The sequence below is a fragment of the Leptidea sinapis genome, chromosome 5, assembly GCF_905404315.1.
Source record: "Leptidea sinapis chromosome 5, ilLepSina1.1, whole genome shotgun sequence".
Taxonomy (NCBI): Eukaryota; Metazoa; Arthropoda; class Insecta; order Lepidoptera; family Pieridae; genus Leptidea; species Leptidea sinapis.
In genome coordinates, this window is record NC_066269.1 from 5,591,971 (window position 1) to 5,603,815 (window position 11,845).

Here is an 11,845-nt window from a genome sequence, read left to right on the forward strand (position 1 = left end):
GTTATAAGATTTGTTTTTATATTATAATATATTATGTTAATCAATTAATTAAGTTTAAAAAAGGGTACCTATAGGTATTACCATAATCTAAGTTACCTGATTAGATATTAAACGCGGAAATTTTTCTTTAAGATGTTTTAACTAAATAATCTACATAAATATATCAGTGAAATTGCCTGTGAGATAAAATGTGCTTTAATAAAATAAAAAAAATTGTCATCATTTTAATATTCATATGGTCACTGTAAGATGTTATATATATAAACAAACAATCCACTTAGGCAGGTCCAATTTCGCCAAAAAGGTCACTCGTCGAATCCAACTCGGATGGGCAGCGTTCGGGAAGCTCCGTAAAATCTTCTCGCCCTAAATACTACAGTGTCTGAAAACGAAGGTTTTCAACCAGTGTGTGTTGCCAGTGAAGACTTACGGTACGTAGACCTGGTCGCTATGGGCCTGATGAGCAAGCTCATGGTCGCTCAGATGGCATGAAAAAGGGCTATGCTAGGAGTTTCCCCGCGAGATGATTGCGAAAATGAAGTGGCAGTGGGCAGGGAACATAGTTAGACGGACAGATGGCCGGTGGATGAGGGCAGCGCAGGACTGATCGTCGTGGAGATCTTTTGGGGAGGCTTTTGTCCAGCAGTGGACGTCTGATGATGATGATGATGTTGATGATGAAGATGTTGCTAGGTTCTCGAGTATGGCATCCACTAACTGAAATAACTGCTGTAGTTGTCGTTTTAGAAATTCCCATAGATGCAATAGGATTGAGGTCGGGACTTCGTGCTGGCCAATCCAAACGGCGCATCCCGACTTCACTTAAGTAGGCGTCTAAGTCACCCGCTCGGCGTGCTTGAGCACTGTCATTCATGAACACAGCAACACTTACTGTTACAGCTAACACTGTTTCGACATGAGGAAATAGGATTTCCTCCAAAAATACCTCTGCATAACGATTTCATGGACTTCTCAGCACTTCACGACGTTGCTTCATACCAAATAAAGACATTCTGGCATTCATTCTACATCTCTCCACGTCACACAATTTTGAGAAATTCGTGACCTTGCAATGCCCACGGAGTAATTCAGGATCTCTGGCTGGTCTTCGACTGTGTATATCGACTTTTAGAAGTCTCCTCCTGACAGTGTAGACGCTAACACACTCAGAATTCTAACATCTTCAAGATTGTTTTTGATGATATTTTAGGTAGATTTCCGATTTCGTAAAGCTTGACTCACAATATATATCGATCATCCCTCAGTACAATACATCGTTTACTTCCTGGTCCTGGTCTTCATTGCAAAGAACTGGTTTCTAGAAACCTAGCCCAGGTCCTCTGAACAGTGGAACGACTGACTCCAAACCGTTCCGATACATAACATTGAGTACAGCCTTCTTGAAAAAGAGTCACTATATTACTCAAATAGAATTTAAATATTATATTACCAGGGATAATTACTTTGTGTGCCATATTTAGGTTTAAGATTTGCAATATTATTTGCCACTACTTTTTAATAAGTAAAGTACAATTGTTTCTAATCAATTGAATGCATAAAAATGTTTAAGATTTCCATACTTGTACAGTAAAGTTTTGAGTGCCCATATTTGCAAATGGGTTTACATTATACTATAATCAAACTTCTCATATTTGGTATCTTAATAAATTGTTAATTTTGTAGCCCTGAAGATTTCTATTAACTGTATCAAAACCTTTTTTTCAGCGAGCACTGCAGACTCTGCTAAAGTTGTCATGTTCATAATGCGCAAGTACTCCGTGTCCTTGACGTCCCTCTTCGAAGAGGATGTAACGCTACATATTATCCGTCTTAAGCAAAGCGTGGACGCCAAATTATGCTTAGCGATGCGATCACACATTCTCTTTCTTCCACTAAATTCTGACTAGATTATTATAATGCCGATTACATCTTTGGATTTCCTAATTAGATCTCCTGCAGATTGAATAATCTATTAAACTATTAAATGGAGCTCATTGCAATTTACAAATTAAAACCTCTGTTAATGTCATGCATAGACAGCCAGACTATTAGACAACTGTTAGTGTTCTGTCAAATATTCTATATTATGTTCTTGGTTTATAAATATCTACAATAGTGATTTTCATTTATAAATGAATAATTCAAAATGATCAAATTAGTTCTGCGATCAATTTTAGCAGTGATAATTGTGTTTGTGCTGCAACATGTGGAGAACGAAGCCTTAAATTTGTCGAGTAATAGAACGCGGCAGAATCGGGGACGGTACGCCACGTTCCGGAGCATGGAGCACGTTGTGGGGGGAGGGACGCGGCGGTTGTTTGGTGGTCGCTCGGCGGCGTTGGAGGAGTGGCCGGCTGTTTGCGCGCTTCTGGACCGCTACTGGTCGGCTCGTTGCTCCGCCGCCGCACTCACGCCGCACTGGGTGCTGACAGCCGCACACTGCGTGTCGCCGCGCCTGGCTTACGTCAAGTACAACACGCGCCGCCCTGCCTCCAACGAGGGGGATGTCACGCCGGTGCACTATCTCTATCGGCACCCCAAGTTAGTTGATTGTTATTTTAGTTATAGTACAGGGGCAAATGGGTCACCTGATGGGAAATCAAAATAACCTTTTATAAATGAAAGAATTCGTGGACATCCCCAATATCCAATCCAGATGCGTTGCCGGCCTATGAAGTGATAGCATACTCTGAGGTTGGTGTAGGATCCCTAAGTCGAGCGTATTGGTTCCAGAATACTTGTAAACGGATGATTCCTCGAATTAAGTAGAACATTATTACGAAATGCGAGGTAGTGGAATGATGAAACTCTCCACAATACCGATCGTTGATGACTTGACCCTCTGACAAGAAGTTAGTAGTGCAAATTTACGCCCAGAGGTGTGTTTGGAATTCTACCTTTGCACGATATGCCACAAATCAGGGGGCCTACTCCTAAAATCGATATTCGATAAATCGTGGCATTAGTCGTGTCGAATCCTACTCTTAGTTACATCGTATTCAATGTCGAAACGATGATTGAACGAACGAAACATTATTCGATATTATCGGTCCTAACCCTACTCTTAGTTGAAAATGTCAGAGACGAATATTCGAATTTCACAAATAATCAAACGTCACATTTACGATAATAAAATAGATAAAGTTTCAAGTTCTACAGATATATTTGCCATACAATATACATACTTAATAAATATAATTGAAATAATTATATGTGATCTACTATTCAACAGGTTTTTTTACTACTAAGTCATTTAAGTCATTTTGTTGATCGGTTATGCATAGAAATAATGCAAATGCCGCCTGAGAAATAGGATGTCGACGAGGAGGGTTGAGTTACTTTTTTTTACATTTTATTATCCCCGAGTTTTGTTTTATTTATTCAGTTTTAAATGGTCATATTATATTCATTACATATTTTTTTTATATTTACATTATGTGTTAATGATACCAAATTGGTGGTGCAGAGTCTGGCATGGTCCTTAGCGCCTAACAGCGACATAGCACAGATAATGTTTAGGTTTGAACATATTTCATTCACAGTAACATCGTAAAAAAATCAAAATATTCGTCTATGGTAACGATAAACGATAAAGAATTCGAACATTTGTTAGAGTGGCATAGTTGCGATATTTTCGGAGTATTGTCGTATCGTTTCGAATGTATCGTTGTTGATTTTGCGAGTAGACCTCCAGGCTATAACGAATCTAGACGTTTGGTGTTCAAAGGATATCTGTCGTATGGTCATGAATACACGACGCCAAAAAGCTCAATGCAGATTTTGGTAGAACGTGATCGTTTTTTGAAAACCGCAATGTGGAGGACCTCCACACATCCAGATGGTGGAGATGATATCCTAATTTGTGGCGTGTCTTGCGAAGGTGGAATTCGACGGCAGGAATCAGGTGAAACAGCTCTTCCGAACACTCCCCGTGATAAATGCGGTAGAAGACACACAATGAAGCGACGTCTCTACGCAACGCCGAGTTATCCAGCCATTCACAGAACACTGGGTCCCCGATAATTTCGACCTCCAGATGACTGTGGAATTGATACTCACTCAAGATTTCGAGACCCAGTATTCCGATATTAGGCGAAGCTGTAAGGGAAGTGTTGTTGAAGAGCGGTGATACGACAAATGGACTTTTTTCAGTGGTAAACGCGCAAACTTGAGTCTTCTGGAGGTTAAATTGGACAAGGTTCAATTTAGCCCATTTCACGACCTTCTCAAGAGAGGACTCGATACAAATTTCTCCCGGCACTTGTCGACGATTTCTCTGCATCCCGAGAGAGACCTGCATGGCTCACGTATACGGCATCACCAGTGCTGTCGTCTGCATAGCAATGTATGTTTGAGGTGTGTAACATTACATTGATATGCAGAAGATACGGTGTAGGAGATAGCACACAGCCTTGGGGCACCCCAGCGTTCACGGGCTTCGGGTTAGAGCAATAACCGTCGACAACGCCCACCGAGGAAGCTGGAGGTCCACTTGCATAAGCTCTCGGGAAGCCCAAATGATGGAAGTTTTAAGAGAAGCGGCTTATGCCATATGCGATCAAAGGCCTTTGATATATCCAGGCTAACTGCCAGGGCTTCCCCCTTGTATAATTATTTGTATATTAGTAAGTTACCGGAACGACGTGATGTATTTGCCTTCCCCTATTGACATAATCTTTAATATTTATTTCTTTGGGCCCCATGTTGGATATAAATAGACATCAAAAATATTGTACAGATTTGAGGTGAAACAGGAGGATGAGGGTCGCGGCCCTGACGTGACAGTGCTCCACCATGACGTGGGCCTCGTGCGCACGCGGAACAAGATGAATCTCGACGCCGTTGCAGATCTGAAGATGATAAACAACTTGCGCATCCACAGCGGGTTTGATCTGCAGGATAAGAATGTCAAGGTTACACCTCCACACTTAAAAGATGCTTAGAAATTAAGGTTGTAATATATGTCACAGGTTCGTTCTTTGTGCTACCATAACCTAGCTTCTCCAAACACTCGTCTCAGTACAGCGGAGGGCTGGTATCTGGTTACCTACCTGTAAGCTATTGGTACTCTTATCTGTAGACCCACCTGTGATGACAAAAAACTGCTCTATATGTGCCTTAGTCCATGATTGACAAGTACAGGAAGGCATATTACACAACAGGTGCTGGGGTTCGGGCGAACAGAGCGGTCAGTGCTGGGAGAGGAGCTTTTCTCGGTGGAGCTGCACCTGGTGCCGTGCGAGCGTGAGGGCTGGTACCACTGCGTGTGCGGCATGACGCTGACTGGAGACGCCCGCGGCGTGTGCTCGGGGGACTCGGGAGGGCCCGTGCTGTACAACGGGGTACAGGTGAGGGAAGGACTCGTACTACTTCGTGTGCGGCGCTACCACAAAGGCGCCTATCTGCGCCTTCCGTGAAGCAGTAATGTGGAGGCTCGTTTGCACAGGATGCCGGCTAGATTATGGGTAGCACAACGGCGCCTATTTCTGCCGTGAAGCAGTAATGTACCTAGGGTACGTAACTAGGGAAATTACTGGGCAAATGAGACTTGACATCTTATGTCTCAAGGTGACGAACGTAGTTGTAGTGCCGCTCAGAATTTTTGGGGTTTTCAATAATCTTGAGTGGCGCTGCATTATAATGGGCAGGGCGTATCAATAACCATGAGCTGAATGTCCTGCTCGTCTAGTCCGTTGTTTTCATTAAAAAAAAAACGCAAATAATTATTTCATGTTGCTTTTCAGTGATATTCCGCTCACAATGTATCTAAACAGCTTAATCATTGAAATTAAATTAATTTGATTCTTTCAAAACTGGTCTTGGTATTATTGTATACAGAAAAGGTATGAAGATAATATTTATAACTAGCCATTATATTATTCTTTGTTGAGGAATTTTAATTTCTTGATGTAGAAATAAGAACCCTTTTTAGTACTTATCATGTATTGTGTAGCTACTGCGAACAATATCTTTTTTTGTGACAAGAAGATGGCATAGGTTGTGATGCTGTAAGTTTTGATGAAAAAATGTAATTTGTACAGGAAATTATGTTATTGGTTATTTTTTGTGTAAGTATCAGCCCTGGTGAACGGCACACTAACAAATCTGCAGAATCAAATCAAATCAAATATATTTTATTTCGTAGGTAAATTGCACACATGAAATATGTCATTTTTTCATACAGCTCGTTCGGAAAGCAGATTTCCTTAGAGATGAACGAGCAAGAAACTAAGGTTGCTCTTTTCAGAACAAAATGGTATTAAAGGTTCTTATTTTCAATTAAATTTACAAACCATTTCAATTCCAATATATGCAAAGTGTTGCAACAAAATACACAAAGGTCAATTACTAGATGCCTTCACGAGTAAGTAAAAAAAATGTAAATTAGTAAATAAATAGATAGTTATTGTTATTCAGTACTAGTTGACCCGGCAGACTTCGTACTGCCTCAATGGATAAATAAAGGACTTAAACATTTGCTTAAAAAAACTTAAAACAAACAAAAGGAAACCTTTTTTTATTAAAAAAAAAAAAAATGCTGGATATGAATGAAATTTCATTATTATTTTCGATTAATTACTTATGATGTTGCATACTTACAAAACAGAGTTTTCCTAAAATACTGGCTAAGGTTTCAATTTGATATTGACAGACACACAGTTATGATGCAGCCACAGATACAGCTGTTTAATTTAAAGCTTTCTGATAAACTATATTTTTTGTTCTGTTTTGTGGTGCGGTTAGATTCAGAAATTTTATTTATCGACAAAACTTAAGATTTATCAATCGACAGTTTGTTGCCAAATGTCAAATAAAATTGTTTGCGTTCAGAAATTTAATTTATGACAAAACTTAAGATTTATCAATCGACAGTTTGTTGCCAAATGTCAAATGAAATTGTTTGCGTTCAGAAATTTAATTTGTGACAAAACTTAAGATTTATCAATCGACAGTTTGTTGCCAAATGTCAAATAAAATTGTTTGCGTTCAGAAATTTAATTTGTGACAAAACTTAAGATTTTTCAATCTACATAAAAATAATCTGATCAACTGTGATCAATGGCTATGGCTACCTAAAATTAATATAAAATCTAAATAGTTATTCATTTTAAACTATTATTTTAATTTGATTTCTGTTCGACGGGGGACACATCAAAGGAAAATCAAAATTGTAGTTTCTATTTAATTCCGAGCATTTTCATATTTATTCAAACCTTTTAAACCTTTTCTGGACTTCCATATAATTATGGAAGATTTGGCTAATTTTGGTCTTAAACATTAGTTTATCGGTCCAGCCGTTCTCGAGTTTTAGCGGGACTAACGAACAGCAATTCATTTTTATACATATATATAGATTTACTTAAAGTTGTACTTTACAGTAGATCAACCCACACATACCGTAAAAAAACAAATAAAATTTGGAAACAAATTTATATCAACGATGCGGGATTCCAACCCACGACCTCTCGCGTTCCGTGGGAGTGAGGGTAATCACTTTATAAACATAACAAATTATTTAGATTTGCAAGAGCGACATCTCAAGTAAATTTCCTAATATGAAAATATTGGTGTTGAGCAGGCAACTGTAATGTAGATCCTGTAGATGAAGCAACAACCTGAGAGTTGAACAGAGCATACAAGATTTTGCAAACGATACGTCACTCGAACGGCTAGCTCAGTTGGCAGAGCTTTTGTTGAGCGCCATCTAGCGACGGTAGTCGGTACACAACGGGTACGGGCGTAAAATATTTTTAAAAATAACGCAGCGCCATCTCTTAGCCTGGGTACACGAATTTTTTATAATAAAAACATCAGTGGCACATCTATCTCTGGTATATAGTGTATTATCTATGCTATGTTCTGCATCCTCATGAGCGCGCGCTCTTCTCACGTGACGGCTGTTGACAGGTGGGCGTGACGTCAATGGGTCCGGTGGAATGCGCGCGCGCGGGGGACGTGCCCCCCCACGGCGCTAGCAGCGTGTTCACCATGCTGTACCAGTACGCCGACGTGGTGAACGCCACCATCAGCGACACGGAGACGGCGCTGCGCATGCGCATGATATCGCGAGCGTCGCCCCACCACGCCTCTACGGCACCCCTCCTGCACTTACTATCCTGGTGTGCTGTCCGATATGTCTGTGATACACACACATCGATACCTACAATGTTTAAATAAAATAATAAAGTAAAAAAACCTTTATTTGTACTACTTTAAATTTTGTACAAATAAATTGCTTTTATTTATGAAAATAAGGAATGAGACGAGCAGGACGTTCAGCTGTCGGTAATTGATACCCATTACAATGTAGTGCCGCTCAGGATTCTTGAAAAACCCAAACATTCTGAGCGGCAATTACACATTACTGCTTCACGGCAGAAATAGGCGCCGTTGTGGTACCCATAATCTAGCCGGCTTCCTGTGCAAAGGAGCCTCCCGCTGGTAAAACTTAAATTAACTTGGATATTAAATTAACTAGATATTCAGTATTTATTATTACTGAATGTAGTAGTTGCCTCTACGGCTAAGGCCTCCCCTAATCCTTTCCAATACGCTCTATCTTTGGCTCTTCTCATGCAGTCCGGTCCAACTCTTTTAGTAAAAATATCACACAATCTCCTCTTTTCTCTCCCTCCTTGTCTAGAGCCTTCCCATGGTATCCATTTTGTAACTCCTTTCGTCCATATTAAATCGTCTAATCTTCCCAGCCAAATTTCAGCCGTCTGATGCTTCCTATGGCGTCAGTGAGTTTAGTTTTGTCTCTAATATATCTATTGTTTATTTTGTCTGTAGACACACTTAATATTAACACTCTATTTTATTGGTCGCTAGTACCTATATCCGACAGACTGTGTTCAAATATAAATAATAACATGTTTCTTTTTTAATTTTTGTGAAAGTCAAGTAAAGTTCAGCTCGGCTCCCATTGTTAATGAGGTTTTTCTAAAAGGCCATCTCGGGCGGTTATTATTTACCGTTCTGTGACCGTATATATCATCTTCCAATCTCATCACGAAGCTGGTGGTTCCCTCGTATTTTTGGTAGAAGTACGTTAAAGTCAGGGCCGTACATTGGTTTTCTAGCAAGGTAGGCTGTAGATATAAGATTTATTTAGGTTTATAACGAGGTAGGCACTGCCTAATTGCCTATATGATATGCACGCCCCTGGTCAAAGTTGAAGAAATAATACACCATCGGGATTCGACAACATGCGTAATTGGTAACATTATGGGACAGCCAACAATGCTTATATCTCATGAACATCCCTATTAATATTATAAATGTGAATGTAAGTTTGTTTGTTACGCTTTCACGTCTAAACCACTGAATAGATTTTCATGAAATTTTGTACAGATATAGACTAGAGCTTGGAAGAGGACATATGCTACCTTTAATTGTGAAAAAATAAATGGAGGAGTTTAAATAAGGGATGGAAGTTTGTATGGGAATTCGTCATTTTCGGAGATAAAACCATGAAACTTTGTATTTAGGCACTTGATAAGCAGTACTTAAAAACATTAGGTCGAGCGTTTTTGAAACTTTGACCTACGTGGGTATGAAAGGTTCGTAGGGAAATACTATTGAAGAGACTGTCCACAATCACAAGGGATATGCACTGTATCATTGAAGAGCGCCACCAGCAGCGGAAAGAGCAGTTTGTAAGGGTAGATATTATGTGCAAAGTATCCTAAATTAAAATATTGCCCAAAGTAACTATGTATTCTACGCGGATGAAGTCGCGAGTAAAAGATAGTAGATAAATAATAAATCACTAATTGGTATCATCGGCGAATTGTTGCCAGTCTGTTGGAACACAATTTTAACAAACACCCATAGATGCCGCTACTAAATGTAATGCACGATGAACAATATGGATACCACTGAAAATATATATGAATCTGCAGGGTCAAATGGCTTTTAATAATGAGAAAAGTATTGGGTCAGAACAGCGTTCGGGTGCTGTACTACGCCCTACTGGATCGAGTATAAGACGAAAAAAACAAATTGTTTACATTTGAAACAGCGACATCTCAAGCCAATTTCCTAATATGCAATTATTGGGGTTGAGTAGGTTATCAACTGTAAAGTAGATACTGTAGATGCAGACACAATCTGAGAGTTGAACAAGGCATAACAAGATTTACGAACAATAAGTTACTCGAACGGTTGGCTCAGTCGCGCTTGGCCGAAACCCGAGAGGTCACGGGTTCGAATCCCCCATCGTTCATAAATTTTGGTAATAGATTTAATTTAATTAGTCCCAGAAGTGAAGGATATCACTCATAATAAAGCTTGTTGATATAGACTCTGACGTCACAGAAACCCCGCGCAAAATGACGCGTCTGAATAGCCGATACATATTGCCCGAAAAGAATATTATATCAAATTTAAGTATTTTTAAAAATCATGCAGATACCCTATTCTATTCCGTGTACACCAACGCGCAACAGCTGTAGAATGCTGTGGAGCATGTGCACCTAAAGTACCCTGTCAATCTGTAGTAACTTATTCCGTACTAGATTTCTTCAAGCACGGATACTTAATAAACGCATGCATTTCAGTTTTAACTATATTCGACAACACGCTCCGAAAAACTGAGAACAAAAGACTTCCATTTCTAGCAAACAAAAGGTCTCATCAATATTTCAGCTTTACCAGGCACTATTGACATTTTTTGGTTCTAAATTGTTTGCACCTCACGGTTACTATTTACTGAACGCCCGTCGTTATATTTACATGCCTCCAGCTCGACAATGTTCAATTAATTTTATGCCACGAAATTTCAAAGTAAAACAAGCCTTGATTTCTTTTCAAAACAGAGAGCTAGATAATAACGCAGATATTTCCTACGGATAAGGAGGATTTGAATATTGAAATTGGTATGTAAACTCTGTTCCTTCTATGTAAAGAGATTTTTAACAAAGATTGACTTTATATTGTCATATTTCGAACTGGCCACCAGAAACTAAACACAAAATCGAACAATGGCGCTCTTGCTAAGAATTTACGAACACGAAGAAGTCGTCAAGTAACAGTGATTTATATCCACAGGCTTTTAATTTTAGCGCTTTAGGGGTTACAAATTATCTACTACAGCGTACGATCGTTTTGATGAAATAAGAATATTAAAAAAAAAAAACAGAAAAAACAACCAACTTTAAAAACACTATTCCAAAACAATAGATATAATATGGACTAGAAAGTATAAAAATTAATCAGATTGTATAAAAATACGAAAATAAATAGTTTTTAAGTTTGGCTGTTTTTTGTTAATTTTTATTTTATTTTTTAGTGAATCTGAAGTACACTTACTAATAATTTGTTAAAATATGTGTAGATGCAGCAATGAACGTAAGCGCATTGCAATTTGATTGCAGCACAGAGTACCTTTGTATATATACGAGTAATGCAGACAGAAATTCTGCCACAGATCGCACCGTTACTGTATGTCGTTAAGGAGTTCCATTGATAATCTTATTCGACTACGACTATTACTTGACCATAACGACGGTAGGTGACTCAAATATCTGGATGGCATATAAACGATTCGGGCGAGTATCGTTAATTTGCTCCTAAGAATTGAAGAGCTCCGTTACTTTGTCATGGATCCCATAATAAGAACCTAACCAAACTCTCATCAAACTACCATTGTAACATCCTTTCCAATAAAAATAATAATAATCGAAGTGATGGTGACCTTGATACAATATTATTATATTTAAATACAAATTATTAACTTATTTAATGCAAATTTTTCGCAAACGTTGCCAAAAGTACATCATTCAATTCCTGAATAAAGCCTGTCTTACTGTTGGGCGCCTTGAATCTCTCGTTTCATTCAGGA

General features: G+C 38.9%; 1 protein-coding gene across 1 annotated transcript; it reads left to right on the forward strand.

Annotated features, from left to right (window-relative positions):
* Positions 1 to 2,089: 2,089 nt before the first annotated feature.
* LOC126964716 (chymotrypsin-1-like) lies at positions 2,090 to 8,178 on the forward strand. Its single transcript, XM_050807992.1, has 4 exons — positions 2,090 to 2,541; positions 4,739 to 4,913; positions 5,163 to 5,348; positions 7,909 to 8,178. The coding sequence occupies exons 1-4, from the start codon at positions 2,147 to 2,149 to the stop codon at positions 8,176 to 8,178; spliced, it is 1,026 nt and encodes a 341-aa protein (XP_050663949.1). The 5' UTR covers positions 2,090 to 2,146.
* The last annotated feature ends 3,667 nt before the right edge of the window (positions 8,179 to 11,845 follow it).

What these genes read in the sequence shown, in the direction of transcription:
- LOC126964716 (XM_050807992.1), top strand. Translation starts at nt 2,147, where the DNA reads ATGATCAAATTAGTTCTGCGATCAATTTTAGCAGTGATAATTGTGTTT. An exon ending in TATCTCTATCGGCACCCCAA is followed by an intron (nt 2,542 to 4,738) that starts GTTAGTTGATTG and finishes AATATTGTACAG; the next exon opens with ATTTGAGGTGAAACAGGAGG. An exon ending in TGCTGTACAACGGGGTACAG is followed by an intron (nt 5,349 to 7,908) that starts GTGAGGGAAGGA and finishes GGCTGTTGACAG; the next exon opens with GTGGGCGTGACGTCAATGGG.